Source organism: Oxyura jamaicensis, chromosome 4 (assembly GCF_011077185.1).
Source record: "Oxyura jamaicensis isolate SHBP4307 breed ruddy duck chromosome 4, BPBGC_Ojam_1.0, whole genome shotgun sequence".
NCBI lineage: Eukaryota > Metazoa > Chordata > Aves > Anseriformes > Anatidae > Oxyura > Oxyura jamaicensis.
This window is the reverse complement of record NC_048896.1, coordinates 6,493,833-6,512,272: the sequence shown is the minus strand read 5'-3', so window position 1 is coordinate 6,512,272 and position 18,440 is coordinate 6,493,833. Positions and strand designations below refer to the sequence as shown.

Below are 18,440 nucleotides of genomic sequence, written 5' to 3'. Positions count from 1 at the left end.
GCTAATTACGTGGCCAGCGCGCTAATACCACGGCCGTGCCGAGCAGGGATCGCTGGTGCTCCAGCTGCCGCCGGGGCTCCGGGGGCAGCGTGTGGGGAGCGCGGCAGCGGGGCCGGGGACAGCTGCACGGGGGTCGGGCTGCGATCGCGGCTCCTGCCCCGGCCCCCGCCCGTGGACCCACACCCCCCCCACCGCCGGGCCGCTCCGGCGGGGCCCGCCTTCGGGCTCGTCCGGCCGTTTCCGTGAGCCCTCGGGAACCTTCGGCCCCGCCCGGGCGTCTTCGGCAGCGGCCGGCGGCTCGGGGCGGGCCGCGGCCTCCCCGACGGGGCGGGCTCGGGGCGGGGCTGAGCTCGGCGGGGCTCGGCGGGCAGGACGCGGCTCGGCCCGGCCCGGCCATGGCGTCTCCGTCGCGGCGGCTGCAGACGAAGCCGGTGATCACTTGCCTGAAGAGCGTGCTGCTCACCTACACCTTCGTCTTCTGGGTGAGCGCCGGGACGGGGCCGCCCCGCCCCGCCCGAGCCCGCAGGCAAGTCGCGGCCGCGCTGTCCTGTCGCGACAGGCGCCGACCGCGGCGGCTTCCCCCCTTCCCTAGGTGTCCGGCATCGTGCTGCTGGCCGTGGGCGTCTGGGGCAGGGTGAGCCTGGCCGTCTACTTCTCCCTGCTGGACGAGAAGGCCACCAACGTGCCCTTCGTCCTGGTGGGCGCCGGCGTCGTCGTGGTCCTGCTGGGCACCTTCGGCTGCTTCGCCACCTGCCGCGGCAGCACCTGGATGCTCAAGCTGGTAGGTGCCCGAGGGGGGGGGCGGGGGGGGACCGCGTCCTGTCTGGGCGCCCGTCCCAGCCCGCTCCTCCCGCCCGCAGTACGCCATGCTCCTGTCCCTCATCTTCCTCATCGTCCTGGTGGCTGCCGTCGTTGGCTTTGTCTTCAGGCACGAGGTGAGTCAGGGGCGGCCGCTCTCTCCCTGCCGTGCACCCCTGGTGCCAATGGGTCAGGTCCCCGGGGTGCCTCAGGCTGGGCTGACCCCGTGGGGCACAGCCACACACCGCCCACAGGGATGGAGGCCCTGCCTGGTTACACATGGGGTCAGCGTGCCTGGATGAGCAGCCTGACCCCTGTGAGGTCCCCATAAGGCCCAGGCTGAGTGTCCAGCTCCCTGAGGGCAGGGGCTGCATCTGCTGGAGGCAGCCTTCCTCACTCCACCTGGCGCAGCACGCTGCCTCTGACAGCACAGGCAGCATGGCCCTGGACTTTAACTTCTGCCTTCAGTCTGTCTTCTGAAAATGTCATTTTGCTTGCTTTCTGTAAGTAAAGCTCCTTTGAGCGTTTTCATGCTGTGGAGCAACCTGCTAGTAGGGGGAGTTGGTGCTGCGTAGGTCCTTGTTAGGACATGCAGCATCCCCACCACCGCAGGGATACAAGCCTGCCTTTTATTAGAGGGTTTAATTGCCTGGGTTCCTGGGGAATGTCCACAGGCTGTGGCCAGAGTCATTCCTGCCGTCGCCAAGAGGTGACTAACGTGGGGCCATGGCGTTTTGGGGCTGTGGCTCTGGGAGCTGCAGTTCCCAAAGCACATGAGTGCGCAGGAGGGGGACAGCACCGCAGCACTGTGTTCCTGCTGCAGCTGCCGAGACCTCTCTCTTGCAGATCAAGACAAACTTTGAGAGCAACCTCAACCTGGCCTTGAAGAACTACAATGTGACAGCAGATCAGCACAGCGAGGCGGTCGACACCATCCAGAGAACTGTGAGTGTCCCTGTCTGCCTTCTGGTTCCTGGTGGGCAGGTGTGCACGTGTCACCCATCTGCATCCTCTGAGACCCTGGGTGTTCCCAGCTGGGTGTTCCTCTCCATCGCAGTGCTAGTTTTGCACCACGGGACGTGAGGTGGAGCGTCTGGGGCCCTCTTGCTGTATCCTTGCACAGCAGGGCTGCCTGCAGGAGGGATAAGTGGGTGCCCGTGGAAAGCATCTGTTCTGAGTTAGGGCTGGTGAGAGCTGCTGGGAAGGTCTCTGGAGGGCATACTGAGTGCTGGCCATGTGCAGAGCACAGGCAGCCCGTCTGTAAGGTTAGGGCATCCTGGTGAGGGTCGCAAGGCTGCTGAGTCTGGGAGGAAAGCCATTTTAGGGAAGGGATGAGCATGAGGTCACGGGTAGTTCCTAGATGGGAGCTGGGATACAGAATGGTAAAGGCACAGGAGCTGCAAGAGTGCCTGTAGGGCTGGGGGATCGGTACGCTGGCATGACCATACTCCCCAAACTTGCTTTCCCCTCCAGCTGCACTGCTGTGGGGTGCAGAACTACTCAGACTGGGAGAAGACCGATTACTTCGCCCAGAGGGGAATCCCTCGGAGCTGCTGCAAGAGCCAGGACGACTGCTCAGCAGAGGATCTGAGAGATCCAAGTAAAGCCAAGCTGAAAGTGTTTGTGGATGTAAGTTAAGCTCAAAATCCCCTGCAAGTCCTGGAGGTGGGGAAGGGAGAGCTAGTTAAATACGGAAGGGTTTGGCCTTCGCTTGAAGGGAGAGCTGCTTTCTAGATGCAAGCGCCCTGTGGCTCAGGGATTCCTCTGGGATGGGTGTAGGGGGAAAATATGTGAGAACGAGCCTCTGCTGCTGTCTGAAGTCCCCCCTGCTCCTTCCCTGAGGGTCAGGGACCAGCCTGCCCCCAGTATATACAATTGGGGCTGTGCTTTTTGGAGAAGGGGGAAAATTAGGAGGTAACTTCCTGGTCAAGTTTGTTCCAGGGCGCTGACGTCTCTCAGCTGCTGTGCAAAGTCCTGCTCTGTGGTGAGCACAGGTGACTTCATCCCACGGGGATCACCGGTGATGTGTGCGAGAGGGTTATGCAGAGGACGGTCCTCTGCTGAGTCACTTTGTTTAACCCAATGCTCACACTGAGGAAAACCAAGGGCGGTGTTGCCTTTGATAGCGCTGGGCTGGATGCCGATTGCGCCGCGTGGATCTGGGTGGTTTTGCTCCAGCTAGGCAGGAGGGCGGCGGGCCAGTGGGGAGCCTGGGACCTCAGCCTCCTGCACCAGAGCGTCTTCCCCTGGAGCTGCACGTGCTCTGGGGAGAGGCAGGTTGGTGCTTGGGGGAAGGAAAGCAGTGGACCCACATGCTTGCTCTCCCTCCCCTGCAGGGTTGTTTTTTCCTGGTAACATCAACTATGGAGTCAAAAATGAGTGTTGTGGCTGGAATCTCCTTTGGCATCGCGTGCTTCCAGGTAAATCTCCCCTGCTGCCTGGCACGGGAGCAGTGCAGAGTGAGGCTAGCATGTCTCCAGAGGCATTCAATTTCTGTGCAGGATATGTATGTGTACAAAAGGCACAACCTGTCTCAGCCAGAGAGGAACAGCTTTTATGCAGCTATTCAGTGTTTAACCTCGCCCTCCTGTTTCTTAAACCCAAGGCTGAAGCACCAGCTCTGTTTCCCTGATACCAGGTTATTTGGGAAGAGCTCCTTTCTGCAACAGTTGACTTTAAGAAAAAACAAAGCCTGTGCTGCCCTGGGTAAAGTCCCTGCATTTGCTGTTGGGAGGGCGCTACTTAGTGCCCCTTCTTTTATCAGGGAATCAATGTGGGCTCACTTCTGTGCAGCCAGGTCCCTCAGAGCATGCCTGTGGTATCCCTTGTGCTGTTGGCCCTGACGAGGACGACCTCACACTCCACACACCACCTCAACCTGCAATTGCTTCCTCCCCCTCTGGCTCCTCAACCTTCAGTTTACTTTCTGCTGTAGGACACTTCCTGCATGTGCTTCGGGCAACAATGTGCTTAGTGTCCTGTAATCTGACAGGCTTTATCCCAGCAGGAAACGAGAGGCCTCTGCCCCTGAGTTCCTGGCTAAACTGGGCTTTGTGCACGGTGAATGCTGTAGCCTGTGTTTCCCAAGGAGCTGTGCACAATAGGGCTGAGCGCTTGGGAAATCCAGATCCGATGTGTCGCAGCAGGAGCTGCAGGGTGTACAACTGGCCCTTATTTAGCTGGCTTCTGGAAACTTGCTCGGCTCTAGGTGTTAGGCACTTGCTGAGCAAGCGTGGCAGGCCCTCACTTTGGAAGTGAATTCGCTCTTTACTTGGTCCAGCACCCAGCAGCCGTGGTGTGACCTCTGAAGCACAGGACCAACAGGTAACAGCACCAGAAGAGGGTGCAGAACCTCACCAAGATACTATTGTCAGAACAAGCATGTTACCCTGCCTTTCCTGTAACAGAAACAGTAAATGTGGGAGAGGCCACAGACAGTGGGGCTCTGGCTGCAGTCTGTGCTAGCAAATGCTTTGAGCTGTGTCTGGAAGCTGGGACCGGTCTCTGTGCTCCTCCCGCAGTGATGTGAGCTGTGCTTTGCTCACCAGGCTCCGCATGGGGTGGCTGAGACGTGACTGACACGCAAATGGTGAGCTGCCTGCTTCCCCTGTCTCTGGCCGCACAATTATCTCAGCTAATGCTGGGCTGGGGAATTGTAGCCATTTCCTGGTTTTTATCACTCGTTCAGCAAGTGTTTGCTGTCGTGCAGCCAGCAGGGGCCAATCATGTAAATGTGCCTTGAACTTGGCTTGTGTAGGTCAAACTCCTGCAGGATCCAGCCCTGAATGTCTGTACCGGGGCTGGGAGGCCACGTTGCGATAACAGCAGCATGTCCTCCGTGTGTTGTTGGTGGGAAACAGAAACCTTGCTTCCCCGCTGTCCTTGCAACAGGGAGAGGTGGTTGCTGTTCTCCGGTGGATGTGTAATTGGCTGTGACGCTCCTGATATCTGTGTAATCTCTGAAATTACTGTATAGCAGTAGATGCTTCGTAAAGCAAAATGTAACAGGATGGGATATGGAGTGTTGCTTGCAATGAGCTTGCTCGGCATATGCCTGCCAGGATCCTCTGCTTCAGTCTCTCTCTCTCTGCAGCGGGGCGCAGCAGCCCATGTTGTGGTTTGTAAATCCCCTTTGTGGTTTGTAAATCTATGCATGTTATAAAACTGAGATGGGAGTGCCTGATGTTCTGGAGCAATTTTTCAGGCTTTCCCCCTAAAAAAACACCCACGTCCTGTTTTGGGCCACCTCTAGTGTGTCTTTTCTCTTTTTCCAGTTGGTTGGCATCATTCTCGCCTGCTGCCTGTCCCAGTACATCACAAACAATCAGTATGAGATGGTGTAGCTGGACCCCGGCATGCTGTGGCTGTGACCAAGGTAAGTCTGTCCTGTGACATGAGCCATGGGTGTGCCTGTGTCAGGTCAGGCACTGCTCTGCTGCGAGCCTCTCCTGGCTGCGTGTGCTGCTCCTGTAACAGCAGGTGGGCAGTGTGGGTGCCCCTGTGGCGATGGATGGGGTGGAAGTGAGGGGGAAGTGACTGCTTCCAGATCAAGGACAGCGGAGGCAGGTCTCTCATGGTCCTGCTAATGCTGCTTGATGCTTGATTTATCTACTCTTGTCCCATTAACCCTGGGCCTCCCCCCTGAGCTGTGGAGCAGGTAGTCCTTGGCTACTGCCACTGTCACCTGTGGCATGCCACTGCCTGCTGAGCTGTGCAAGAGGGCACCTGCGAAGCCCTGTCTGCTGGGTCATCCTGTGCTGTGTATAAATCTGGGCCTCCAGATGCCATGTTTGTTAACACTGTCTTCTGAACGGCAGGGTATTCCTCGTGCTCTCTGTGTTGGGGAAGACCACACCGCCTCCAGTGTTCGTCTGGGCGCTGCTTCGTGAAGTCTTGCTTTGAATTGACTGATCCTCTTCTCAACTAGCTCATAGAAACGAGTGCAACAGCTGTTCTGCTGCGCTCAGGGACTTGTCATAACACTACTCTGCTGTACCATGGAGTGGGATAATTAGCGTAGCCGAGGTGGTTGTAGTAACTGCGTTCCTCCAGGCTCTGGGCTCTTCCCTCAGCTGCAAGCTGAAGCGCTGTGCTGGAGCAGCCGCTGCCGTCGTTCATCTGCAGCCCTTGCTGGCTGCCATGCGAGGCAGCCATGTGGGATGGGATGCTCCCGGGCAGGAGCTGCTCTCACCTAGTGCCTCCCTCGGGAAAGCAGCGCTTTCTCTTATCTCTGACCTCTGTTTTCAGCCCTCGGCATCCCCTCACCATTCAGGCTCACTCGCTGGACACGTTTCCTCTTCAGATGGGGCTGTTGCCCCATTTCAGCACTGCCCTGCCTGCTGCAGCTCTTTGCTCAGCAAGGTCTCGGCTTATTGCCAAGCTCTCTCTCCTCCCCGGTTTTATATACTTTTTTAGAGTTGTACTTTTTTAAGTACGGGCTGTAGCGATTCTTTGTAAGCTGTAGCGAGGTTTGGTGATGTAGCTCCTGGTGCCTTTACCTTGGTAGGTGTCCTTGCACCGAGTCAGCTGTGACTTGATTGTCAGTATTATATGCTGCTTTAACTCATTTTGTGTATTGAGTAGAACTCTTGTCCTTAGACACAATAAATATTAAGATATTTTACTCTATGAAACTGCCCTGCCTTTTCATTTAGTCTCCTGGAAATTCTTCTGCTCAAGTCCTTGCAAGCAGCAGCAAAAACCCAGCTGCAAGGTAATCTGCTGACCCCAGGCCAGACGGTAAGCTCTGGGCCATTGCAGCTCATGTTTCTCAAGTGCTCACTGGTGCACTTGGGCTTACAAATAACTTTTGTAATTGAATTTTCCTCATAAAAACTGTTGGGCAACTCTGCCGTAGCAAAAGGCCTTAAGCATCCCGGTCTAGGAGCTGGGTGGAGGAATGCAGAGGCCAGAGTTCAGCTCTCGTGCAAGCGTGTCCATCCTCCACTGTCCTGTGCTCAGAGCAAAGTGTGCTGCAGCACCACAGAGCCAGGAGAAACATGGATGGAAGCTTTGTGTTAGCTTGGTACCGCTATTCCCTGCACAGTTTCATTAGTGAGTGTCTGCCTTGCTGAGCCAGGCACCGCTGCCCTGAGCACAACGCTACGAGGTGGTGCAGAAAAGCTCCCCTTTCATGGAATTTGGAGTGTTTTTGATTCTTAGGCACCGAACCTGCAAGGGCTGTGGGACAAAGCCATGGGTATGAGTGGCAGCACTTTGCATTTGCCAGCCCACAGGCAAGAGCTGCTCCTGAGCGGAGTGAGGTGCCCCAGCACCCCGTGGTGCAGCAGCAGAGCAGGCATGGGGCAGCTTCACCGCTGACGGAGGAAGCCGAAGGGGAACACCCTTAAATGCTTGTGTCTCGTTTAACCTCACTGAATAAATCAGGCTGGTGCCAGCACCTGGCTGGCTGCTGAGAGCCTCGCTGATTTGGAAGGCGAGGCAGAGTGCGTCAGAGCATGGGAACAGCAGTGGAGAGACTGGCTGAATGCAGTTAATGGATGGATGGAGTCTGGGCAGGGACATGTGAGAAGCAGGGCTGTATTTGGATACACAGAGGCAAGCAAACCCAGAATGAACCCTTTCTAGCTGGCTTTGGTGCCTGGCTCGGCAGAGCTGCCTTTACCCTGCTGGGGCTTTACCTGCCTGGGCATGCATGTAAGCATGGACGTGCGTGTGAAACACTGCTCATGCTGCTGGGCTGTAGAAATGCCTTTAATAGAGACATCCCCACTCAGGGGGACTTGTCACAAATGCCTGGCTGTCCCTGGGGATGGCTGTGCAGGGAGCCCTGCTGCACCTCCTGCACGCACGGCTGAGCAGGCAGCTCAGCTTGCTTCTGTCCACCCAGGCGTTTCTGTGACCTGCGCTCCTCTTAGGATCAGAAATCCCACAGGGAGCTCCGTGCCCTGCCCCACACAGAGGACACATGCTCCCGATGAGCGGGGCGGATGCAGCGTGTGTTCCCTCGGTGGCACAGGGAAGGTTTTGACCGGTGACGGATACAGGACGTCAGAGGCACTTGGCAGCAGTCAGCTCCCAGGGAGGAGAGAAAACTCAGGATGTGGCTCAGGCATGGGGCCGTGAGCCACAGGAAGGCTTTGGGGGGATTTGTGGGGCTGGCCTGTGCATCAGGCCTGTGTCTTGAGGGCAACCTAGGTCCTTGGACACGTTTTGGCTAAAAAGGCAAAGGGCTCTGGGGAGCTGAGCCAAGCTGCCAAAGGACCTGAGGATATTTTCTTGTTATTTGTCTAAGCCTATTAACAGCCTTGCTGATACACAAAGGGAAGGAACTAAATTCACTCCTGAGGTGTGTGTTTGCCTGAGGCTGGCTAAGTGGCAGGCTCCTGGCCAGCCCCATGATGGGGAGCAGAGCACAGGACTGGGGACGGGCAGGGACAAAGGACCCTGGTGGGCTGCAACAGCCTGTAGCAGCACCCAGGCTGAGCGCTTGGCACCTCCTGCTCACTGGTGCACATCCTCCTTTGCTGGAGCAAGTGTTTGGGTGGCTTATATCAGAACAAAGTTAGGGATTTTGGCCATGAAGGCTGAGTGTCCTGGTGAGTGCAGCAGCAGTTTCAAGGACTATTTTTTGCCTCCTGCAGCTTGGGTTTTGCCTGTTTGTTGGTTGCAGGGCTGGGGGACAGCTGATGGCACTTGGCTTCCTCCAGCTTTGGCCATTTTCTTGCTGGCTCTGTTTTCGGTGCTGTGTGCAGGGGGGTCTGTCTGCCCTGCTACACTGCCCAGTGCTCCCTGAGGGCTGGTGGCACCTGGGAGCTCTCACCAGTGACTGCCAGACACCCCAGCACACCAGAGCCGAGGGTCAGTGTGTGCCGAACAGCTGCCGGCACTGCCAAGAGCACGTCAGGGCCCTCAGCACGTTCCCAGCAAGGCTAGCACTGGCAGTCCCAGTACCTGAGTTACAGATGCTCGTGACGAGGGAGCCGAGCAATTAGATCATTTCTCAGACCCATTAAGCACCACAGACTGAGACTAAACGACTTTCCATTTTCTCTGCAATCGCTCATACAAGACATTTATTGTTTGCCTCTTGCCACTCAGCGTGGCGACAACATGCTCCAGCGCAGCCTTTCCCGCCCCTCGGGAGCTGCACAGGATGCAGGGGGACAGGCTGGCTGCTTGGAGAGGGTGCTATGGCCAGTGGCCGGTGGCTCACATGCTTGTGGTACTTGAGCATGTGCCCAACTGCATGCCAACTACATCAGGGCGCAGCGGGGTGGCTCGCGGGGAGGCAAGCGGGCTCTGGGTGCTACACCCTGCCCAGCATGCGCGCGATCCACCAGTTGCAGGGCATGATGATCCGGCAGATCACCCTCCCACCCTGGTAGCAGTAGGGGTAGGGGTAGTAGCCCAGGAGGGGCTCGCAAACCCGCCGGCAGTAGCGGTTGGCGCGGCGGCACTGGGCGCAGCAGTAGCCTCGCTCGTCCCACAGGGGGTGGAACTCCAGCCCATTCTCCGTCTGCCGGGAAAAGCCAACATCAGGGTGGCCAGGGTGCCCGTGGGCACCCCAGGAGTACGGACAGGAGTACGGACCCCAACACACATTTCCCCACACTCACGTAGTCGTTGACGGGCAGGTCCTCCTCGGTGAGCTGCCGTGCCCGGCGCTTGGGTCCTGGCTGTGCGCCCTTCTCCACCTTCTGCTCACCTCCGCTGTCCAGCCAGCTCTGGTTGTCCACGAGCAGTTCAGGGTCTTCTTCTTCTGCCCCTTCAAGGTCGGCCAGCTCAGGAGCTATGGGAAGAGCTCAAGTGCAGTTGTCAATAGTCAGGGAGCAGGGGGACAATGACAGCAGGCTTTAACATCTCTGCCAAAATCTAGTACCACAAGAAGAGGAAGAAAGTACCATGACCTGAACGACTCCACCAGCAAACCAAATCTAATTCCGTTGCCTCCTGCTCTTATGAGCTGGCTGGGACCCGCACAGGCCAGGGTGATGTGCCTCTGCAGCTGCTGAGCAGAGTTTTCTTGGTAGGGGTTTTAAACTAGCTCGTTCTGATAGAAACAGGTTAGAAAGAGCGAATAATTACAGTGGTGGATCTCAGAGGCCACAGCCTCTGCAAGGGATGTGTGGTGAGCAGCTGGAGGTGGCAACCCCATTGTGTGATTGAGATGCAGATGTCTGCTCCTGCTCTGATGTTCATGTGCTGACAAGAATTTAGGCATCCCAGTTTCCAGCAGTGCTGCCTTCCTTGCAGGTACAAAGGGGTTTTCTGCCTCGTTACGAGGAGGGTGGCCACTCTGCAAATGCAGGGCGGTGGGGAGCCGATAGAGACAAACTCTTTTCAGAGAGAAATGTCAGCCCACACTATTCATACATTGGACATGTTCTCTCATGGTCGTGGCAAGCACTGAGCTCATGTCTGGGATTTACAGCGAATGGGTTCCCACCATGTTGCAGCAGGGACAGGGACAAAGGGGACACGGGGGGGTCCTGAGGCACCTGTGGGGCACTTCAGGGAGACGGCTCCTTGTACCTGCTATCGGTGTTGGGTGGATCCAGTAGATGGTCACATTTCTGCAAATGTCAAAAATCTTGGAGCTCTTCAGGAATTCCTTGTTCTGAATGGGCTTTTCACCAGGCACCCAGACCATGGACTGTTCAAAGTAGGTGGTGGTGATTTCTTCTCCCTGCAAGAAGAGTGAGATTTCACCCCGGTGTGGTGAGACCCCCTCTCTGCACTGCTGTGCCCCTCTTCTCCTCCATTCCCCAGTGCAGCCCTCCCCTCCAAGCAGCTAGTTTGTCTGCCTCAGCCCCTATGTCAGGGTGCTCACCGGGTGGGTGTGCAATACCTGCTGGTCCCTGTGGAGGGGCCCTGCCATGGGCCTTGTCCTGCTGCCCACACTTGGCCAGCACCGCCCTGCTCTCCCCTCGCTCCATTCACTGTGCTGCAGAAGCCTTCTCCTTTGCAGTCCCCACCATCTGGAACAGCCTTCTGTAGCTCCCCAGCTCATTTAAAACCAAAGATTAAAACATCTCTCTGCTTTGCTCTTACTACTTAATTTGTCTCTCCTTCTGCTACTGATTTTGTGATCGAACACTTTAATTTATTCCTCACAAAAATTCTTTGCATGGCCATATTCTGTAATTTATACCACATGTCTCTGCCAGTGCATTATTCCATGGTGTGCTTTGGCAGGCACTTAGGGAGGGAGATATATAAAGAGTATTGGATGGGTCTGCGCTGAGCTATCTGCCAAAGCAACGCGGTGGATGTTGGTGGCGGTAGCCCATAGAGCAAGCTGGCAAATTGCATTTTCTCCCCAGAAGGTGTCTGGAACTGCATTTCTCTTTTATAGAATTTTCATGGCTTTGGGAAGTCTTAGTCAAGAGCCAGCAACACCTGACCGATTCCGAGTCGTTTTCAGCATTTTTGCTGAAATCCGTCCCGTTGGCAAGGTGGCCTGAAGGAGCTGGTGGTGCTGGGGCTCCAGCGCTGTTTTTTCCCCCCAATTCATGTGGAGGATTTTGCCTCCTTTTGTGCTTCCTCCTCAAAACTGCAGAGATGCAGGGGAGGGAAGAGAGCAGAGATTGCTGCTGAAGATACTGAACATGTGCTTCCCAATTTCTCCAAAGGCAGCCAGGCTCCCCGGAAGAAATGGAACTTCTAAATCTACATTTATCTCACTGGGTTTTACATTTCAGCTCTCTACCTGGGGCAATGCTCTGCTAAAGATTGAAAAGTCATATCCGTTTTATGACGGTAGCAGAAAAGATCTATTAGCTTCTTACGGCATAATCAAAGAATCTGTGTCTCGGAATTTGGGTCATGATTCAGGGAAATGTTTCTGCACGCACTTGATTTTGAACACACATTCTGCTGGCATTTCATGTGCAGTGGCTTCCTGGGGAGGGGGAAAGGCATCGGCCTTCGTCCTGGGAGCAGGCAGGCAGGGCTGTGCCACGGCCACAGCCTCGGTGAGGGGACACGCACAGGTCCTGCCCCACGCACCGGAGAGCGAGCCAGCACACCAGCCTTCACTGGCAGAGGGGGTCTAAAATATGGAGTTAAACACTTTTTCTGTGCCACACACAAAGCGTGCACCTTGCTGCAGCAGGGCTGGGGCTCACCCTGACGCAGAAGGGCTTTCTGCAAGCACGGTGGTGGCAGCGCTCTGCCGGGCTGTATGCAAGTGGCGAAGCGCTTTCCCAAATTGCATTTCTTCAGTGTGGCTGCTCTTTTAAATTCATTACTTCTGCCTCATTCTGCTCGAGAACAGGAGGCTCAGCTCTCGGAGAAAACAATTTGATTGACTTTTTGGTGTCTGCTAATCCTGAGCTGTCTTGCGACCTTTTGACTACAACAGGATTATTGTTCTTGATCTTCAGTATTGTGCTGAGAGGTTTTTGTCTGTTGGCTGCCTAATCCCGTTTCTTTCGACTTGTTGTTTTCAGAAGCAATCCTCTGAAATAAGATAATTTTATGAAGCGATCACAGCTCGTTATTTCTTTATTGCGGATTCTCCAGGCAGGCTGGCGCGGATGGGGCTGCAGGGGGAGCGCTGGCCTTGCCGGGGTGCCTCGCAGCTCTGTGTGCTGTTCTGTTCACGTACCTCGAGTTCAGGGATCTTGGCCTCTGTGGTCTCAGGTATGACTTTTGTCTGAGTTTTGATGAAGCATTTTTGAAGCCCCACAAAGAAGATGCCAGTTATTCCCTGCAGCATCAAAACAAAGAGCAGGCAAGCAGTCATTGCAAAGCAGGAGGATAAATAACAGGATCCTACAGGGAGTGCAGCTGGATCAAAGTTTAGTCATATTTTTCCTGTTGATGTTTTTGTGCAAACTCTGTTCAGCAGCAGAGCTAAGATGTACTAACAGGTTCTCCTAAGGGATATTGCATTTTATGGTTTGAGAGAATTGGGCTTTTTACAAATATTTTCAGGCGGATAGTCATAAAATTCTACTTTGCTCCCCTTCTCCGTATTACTATCACGAGCTCTGGTTACATAAATAAAAATATGCAGAATAGTGTTTGACCATTATGGTTATATGAACATTCAGCCCTCAGTTCTTGCTAGGCTATTAGATGAAAATTTTGCCATATGTCACTGCACAGGGTATTTCCCTACAAATTTTAATTAGGTTTCAGAGAGCCTACAACATTGTCACAATGTTTTAATGCTCTCCAGACAGACAAATGTACTGGATTTGGACAGATTTATGATGATTGCATTCCTTTGCAATGGTAAATCCAATAACTAGGTCTTGCTTTTAAAATGTATTTCACTGGAACTGAACCACGCTGCTATTAAATACTTGTGAAAGCTTAGGTAGGCACACATCTCCTTTCCTTTGAGAAGGTGCCCAGACAGCCTGCAGATAGGAATTGCTCTCCCTGACGCAGAACAAAACCATCCTGGGGCTTGCTCCAGTGACACCGCAGCATCCTAAGGGATCCTGTCAATCCTCTTGCAGCTGGGCTATTAAGCACGTTGCATTTTAAACTCCAGTGTGGCCCCAGCTGGGTCCTCTCCTGGCGGGGTGCCAGGGCAAGTCCCACTGAGCATCCCCAAGGGCTCTCTAGCAAGGGGACAGGGTCTTGGCAGGGCTCCTACCACAAAGGCTGCTGCACTCACGTTCTTGAAGTCGTGAATCTCCAGGATTTCCTCACTGCCATTCCCAGTCCTGAAGGTCTCCGTCCTGGCCAGTGGGTCAATCTCCATCACAATCTTCTTCTTCTCACCGTGGCTGAAGAAGGTGTGCTCCACATCATAGACCTGTGAGGGAAAAAAACGCGCCGGCTGAACCCCCACTGCCACGGGCAGTCTTCTCCGTGCCCTTGCTCCCCTGCCGTGGCATGTGCAGGGAGCCAGCACAATTTTCTGGATATTGCAAGGAGAGGCAGCTCCCAGGGAAGAAGGGCAGGATGGGGCCAGGTGTGTGTGGCTGCAGCTTGAACACCCAGACCTACGCTTGGCCATTGGGGCACCTGAATAGAAGTGGGCAGACATGAGGCTAGAAGGAGGTGCTGATCCCACACCCATTTACAACCCAGGCTGGACTGAAGCCCTGACCAAGGGACTTTGCCTTCCCCTGTCCCCTGCTCACTTACTCCATCATTGTGCCCCTGGCTTGCGTGCTCCATTGCCTCACCCCTGTCTTGTGGCTCTTGCTCTGTGCCCTCTGCTTTCCCTGGGAAGCGCTTCCCTCTGCCTCAAGGAGGCTGGGGATCACCTGCGGATCAAAGCCTTCCTTGAGGGCTGCTGAAGAGCTGCAGGGCGTACCAGCCTGCTTCCCAGCGTGCTCGTCCCCACCAGGAGCTGCAGGGAGCAGCTCCTCGTAGGTGCTTACCATGCTCAGCAAGCCCGGCAGCCCTCCTATCTCTGCGGATGCCTGACCCTTAAAGGATGAGTAGTGGCAGATGCTGTCTGAAGTACAGAAATGATCCTGCTGGCACAGCGAGAGCTGGCGGGCTTAGGAGAGTCTCCTTTCCTGAATCGAATAGTGGCATGCAGAAGCAAAGGGCCTGTGCAAAACCCTTTTCAGGGTCAGCATCCCCCATTTTGCAACTGCTGGAAGAAGCCTTGGTGCAGGACCCAGCTGTGCAATGCAGTAACTACCAGGGTACCTTTGCCCCTGGTAAAAATTTGAAGAATGATATGTTCCTTGGCAGTCGTGAGCATCTCTTGTTAGTCAGCAGGAGGTTTTTATAAAGATATATATATGTCAATAGATTTTATGGTATGGAAGAAGTAGTTCAAAGCCTAAAATGGCTGGAAGGCTGCCCATTTTGACTGACAAAATGCACACAGTGCCATAAATCAGTTATAGGAGGGTATGATCCCAGGTCGCACCTTACTCTCAAGTTCCTCTCCATTTACAAAGAATTATTTGTGCCAGCTCTGTGGCCAACTAACCCATTTGGGCTTGGCTATCTCCCTGCTGCTCGGAGAGGTGTTTTATAGGCGTAAAAATTACTCTTGCTTGCCAGTCCTTGAAATACATCCCCCTGCGAGGACACGACGAGCCCCTTCCTAGCAAGCTCACCGCCTCCGCATGTGGCAGTGCTGCCAAGGGGATGCTGCCGTGCAGAGGGCAGTGCCAGGCCAAGGAAATATTGGAGGAAATATTCTTTAAGATTTTTTTTTTCCTTTCTTTAGATGTTTGAAGGGAGCTCAAAGGGCTTTTTGTTCTTTAAAGAGTTCAATTCCCTTCGGTTTGTGATGTTGAGCCTCCCCATCCTGATTTCCTGGCAGGAGAAGGGCCGGCTGGTGGAACCGCTGCCCTGCCTGCCCCTGCCCTTGCCCACCCATCAGGGCTGGTGCAGAAAAGCTTTCAGAGACAATGAAAACCCTCCGTCCTTCTCCAGAGTCACTGGCAAAGTCATGGGAGCCCAGGGCTGGCATTTCAGCTGCTGGGAGCAGGACTCCCCCCAGCGTCTCTTTCCTTGCCAAACTAGCACAGGCAGAGCCTGAATGTAAACTTCTCTTACTCTCCATGGTCATTTCGATGAAAGAGCATTCTCTCCTTGCGGCCAGAAACATTCTCCTCAAACGGCTTCGTTTCGAAAGGGTAAATGACCATCTGTGAGCCCTGGGTGGTCCCTCTCCTCCGTCGCTTGCTAACAACAGCCCTGTCCCCGCTGGCTTCAACCATGCTGCGTTTGGCCAGGCCTGGGGTTTCCTTGTGCCTCATTCCTCTGCCCTAACCCCTGTCATTCCCTTGATGTCCGGCCAGCGCCCCCGCACCGCTGCTGCCTGGGGCTGGGCGAGAGCCGGGCCTGGGGTTAGCAGCCTCCCCCCGGCTGGCACGCACCGTGCTTTTCGAGGAACAGTAGAGACTTTATAAACATCTTGGCAGGAGCCTGGCCACACATATGGCTTTTATTGCTTTGATTTTCGGTGTTCTGTTCTTCTCGCTGATAAAAAGACAAAGCTTCTGGCGCCTGAGGGCCCACGGGGCAGCAAGGAGGGAGGAGATGCCGCTGTGGGAAAGGGGATGCGCATGGGGGTTTGGGGGATGTCACCGCTCTTGGGAGTCAGCAAAAAAATAATGTGGAGTGCACCCCAGGGCCTCCTGACCAACCCTGGGCATGCAGAGCACAACAAGCAGCGTGCGTGTAGGGAGCGGGGAATAAAGGAGCACAATCCAGTTAGCAGGAGCTCCCTCTCCAAAAGCTAATCCGTCTCACCGTCCCCTCACATTGCAGACACATTAAAGTAAGAAATATAATCCATGACAATCAATCACCACTGCGTCCTGGCTTTCTCTCCTCTTTATGCGGTGGTATAATGACTTTTCCACCGGTTTCTGGCAAGATAATTGAAATGAAATGGAAAATATTTTCTTACTTGTCATAAAATTTGCTGCCGGTGAAATAGAGTAACTTTAACTCTTCATGGCGCAGCTCCCGTACCCTTTAATTGTCAGCTAGGGAAGGAATGTGGGGACAGAGAAAAAAGCCAGCCCATAGAAAGTAAAAGCTAGTTATGAATAATACAAGGATTTAAAAAAGTTCCCACAAATATTTATGGTGTAAGCAAAGCCATTCTGCAAACTTGCCTGGATTTCAGGGTGTAGTTAAAAGTGAAGCGAGAAGGGGAAGAGCCACAGCTGGGGAAAGCAGAGCTCTGAGACGCTGGACCTGAGAGGTCCTACTTACTTTTCTGGGTGTTGGGTTCCAGAGGTATTTAACACCGAAAAATATGAGAATCAGAGAAATGACCAGCACGCTGAAGAGCAGTCCGCAGATCTTGTACCTGGTGCAGGTCTTCTTTCGGGTCTTGGATGCTTCTGCCTAATCAATTACAAAAGAGCTATCTCCAGAGGGCTGCTAACCATTCACAGAGGGACGAGTACACGCACATCAGACACTTATCACGCTCACCAACACCGGGTCACAAGCTGCCCCGCGGTGAAGCATGCCGTGAACTTACGTCCAGAAAGTGGCACTCCTCGGGGCCGAGCCGCGACGTCCCTCCCATGATCTCCGCAGCTGGCTGCTCCCTCTGCGGCGTGAGGACGAGCCGGCTCCGAGGTGGAGTTACAGAGGCTCTGGGCTGCACATGCAGGGGGAAGGCTGGGTTTCTGCGGCTCCGATGACGGCTGCAGCCAGCTTTCCCCCGCAGGCTGCCTGCCCCAGCTCCTGCACCACACTGGAGGCCCTCCTGGCTCCTCGGGCTGCAACTGGGCACACGAGTGGGCGAGAGGGGGCATCTGCAGCTTGCAGGGTGCAAGCGGTTTGCACCGTTTCGGAGGTGCAGCCGCGCTCACCTCCACTGCGTGGTGTCTACGAGCCCCATCGGGGGTCCCAGCTGGGGCTTCGGGGCTTTTCCTGTAAGCTCCTGCTTCTGCTCCCAGCCCTGCACCGACCTGCAGGATGTGCCTGGGCTGTGTGAGGGCTCCCTGCGCTCCTGGGGACTCTGGGGCCATGGGTCCCTGCAGGGCAGGGATCTTTGGGCACGGCAGGGGTGCAGGGGTGTACATGGACTTGTGCTCGTGTTTGTGTGCCTGCATGTGTGTGCATGTGCATGCATACGTGGGCATGGTGTGTGTATGTGCATTTGCATGCATGCACGCACGTGCACAAACACCTGTGCGTGTGTGTGCATGTGTGAGCACACCCTCAGCAGCACAGTAGGAAGCCTGAGCTCTCCCCACGGAGGGCTGTGGCACCCCATGCTTGCTCTGTGCAGCTCCTGCGTTGCCCCAAAGTAAGCCTAGCCAGGAATTTCCTGACATTTTTTTTTTTTTTTTTTTTTTTGTATGGAAAAGAAATCTGGCTGGCTGGCATGCACTGTTTTTTTGAGCTCTTTGTGCTAATAAAAGCCCTGAGTGCATCATGCACTAATTAAAACTGCACCGAACGGATGAAAATCCACATCGAGTTTTATTCTGGGTGAGAAATGAAGAAATGGCAGTGATGGGGCCGGCACGGTGAGGCCAGGTCTGGTGCTGGTGCTGCAAGCCCCGGGCAGGCATGCACAGGAGCTGCCCCTGCCCACTGAAGCTGCAGCAAGCCCACAGGAATGCAAAACTCAGGGTTTTAATATTTGAGAGGCCAAAAGCAGAAGGGAGTTGTACTGAGAAGTGAGAGACAGAAGGTTATTTGGAGGAGAAAAATAACTTTTTAATGGAAAGCAATCTCAGTCAGCCTTAAAAAACATCTAAAATATTTTGGAAATCTGAGTGCAGCAAATACGTGCAGCCACCACATTTATATTTCTGCACTTTTCTTTTCAACAGAAAGTTTCACCTCTAAAGCTTTTGTTCTTCACTGAAAACTGAAGTATCTGTTTTGGACTGGAAACGTTTTTTTTTCCCTGTCAAAATTACTGCTTCAGAGAAGAACTTTGGAACTGCTCTACTGAAAGACAGTTATGATTACAGGAAAGAATTACAGCAGCGCTGTTAACCAGACATAATTGATCAACGTAGCAGCCATCTTCACAATATCCCCCACTCCAGGCACAGGAAACACTGCAAATACCACTCATAAACCAAATTAGGCATTATTATTTTATTACTGTTGTAAGGTAAATGTCAAGTTTTTTAATGGCAATCACTGTAACTCCGGCAGGAGTCAGACAGCTGAATTAGCTCAAAGAGGTGAGAACCTCACAGGGCTGGAAGTTAATAAAACTCAATAAATATCATCACCCCCCTCTCCCTGCTTGCCCACGG

The 18,440-nt window shown here is 54.3% G+C and overlaps 2 protein-coding genes across 2 annotated transcripts; one reads left to right on the top strand and one right to left on the bottom strand.

Moving 5' to 3' along the window:
- Positions 1-293: 293 nt before the first annotated feature.
- TSPAN6 (tetraspanin 6) lies at positions 294-6,426 on the top strand. Its single transcript, XM_035326020.1, has 8 exons — positions 294-482; positions 593-781; positions 861-935; positions 1,645-1,743; positions 2,272-2,427; positions 3,135-3,218; positions 5,073-5,173; positions 5,616-6,426. Exons 1-7 carry the CDS (start codon positions 396-398, stop codon positions 5,139-5,141), a joined length of 759 nt encoding a protein of 252 aa, XP_035181911.1. The 5' UTR covers positions 294-395; the 3' UTR covers positions 5,142-5,173; positions 5,616-6,426.
- Positions 6,427-8,799: 2,373 nt separating this feature from the next.
- Positions 8,800-16,840, bottom strand: TNMD (tenomodulin). The gene is made up of 7 exons (XM_035326085.1): positions 16,694-16,840; positions 16,420-16,554; positions 13,394-13,534; positions 12,371-12,472; positions 10,294-10,447; positions 9,378-9,550; positions 8,800-9,277 (listed from the first exon to the last, which is right to left on the bottom strand). Exons 1-7 carry the CDS (start codon positions 16,739-16,741, stop codon positions 9,068-9,070), a joined length of 963 nt encoding a protein of 320 aa, XP_035181976.1. The 5' UTR covers positions 16,742-16,840; the 3' UTR covers positions 8,800-9,067.
- Between the last annotated feature and the right edge of the window lie 1,600 nt (positions 16,841-18,440).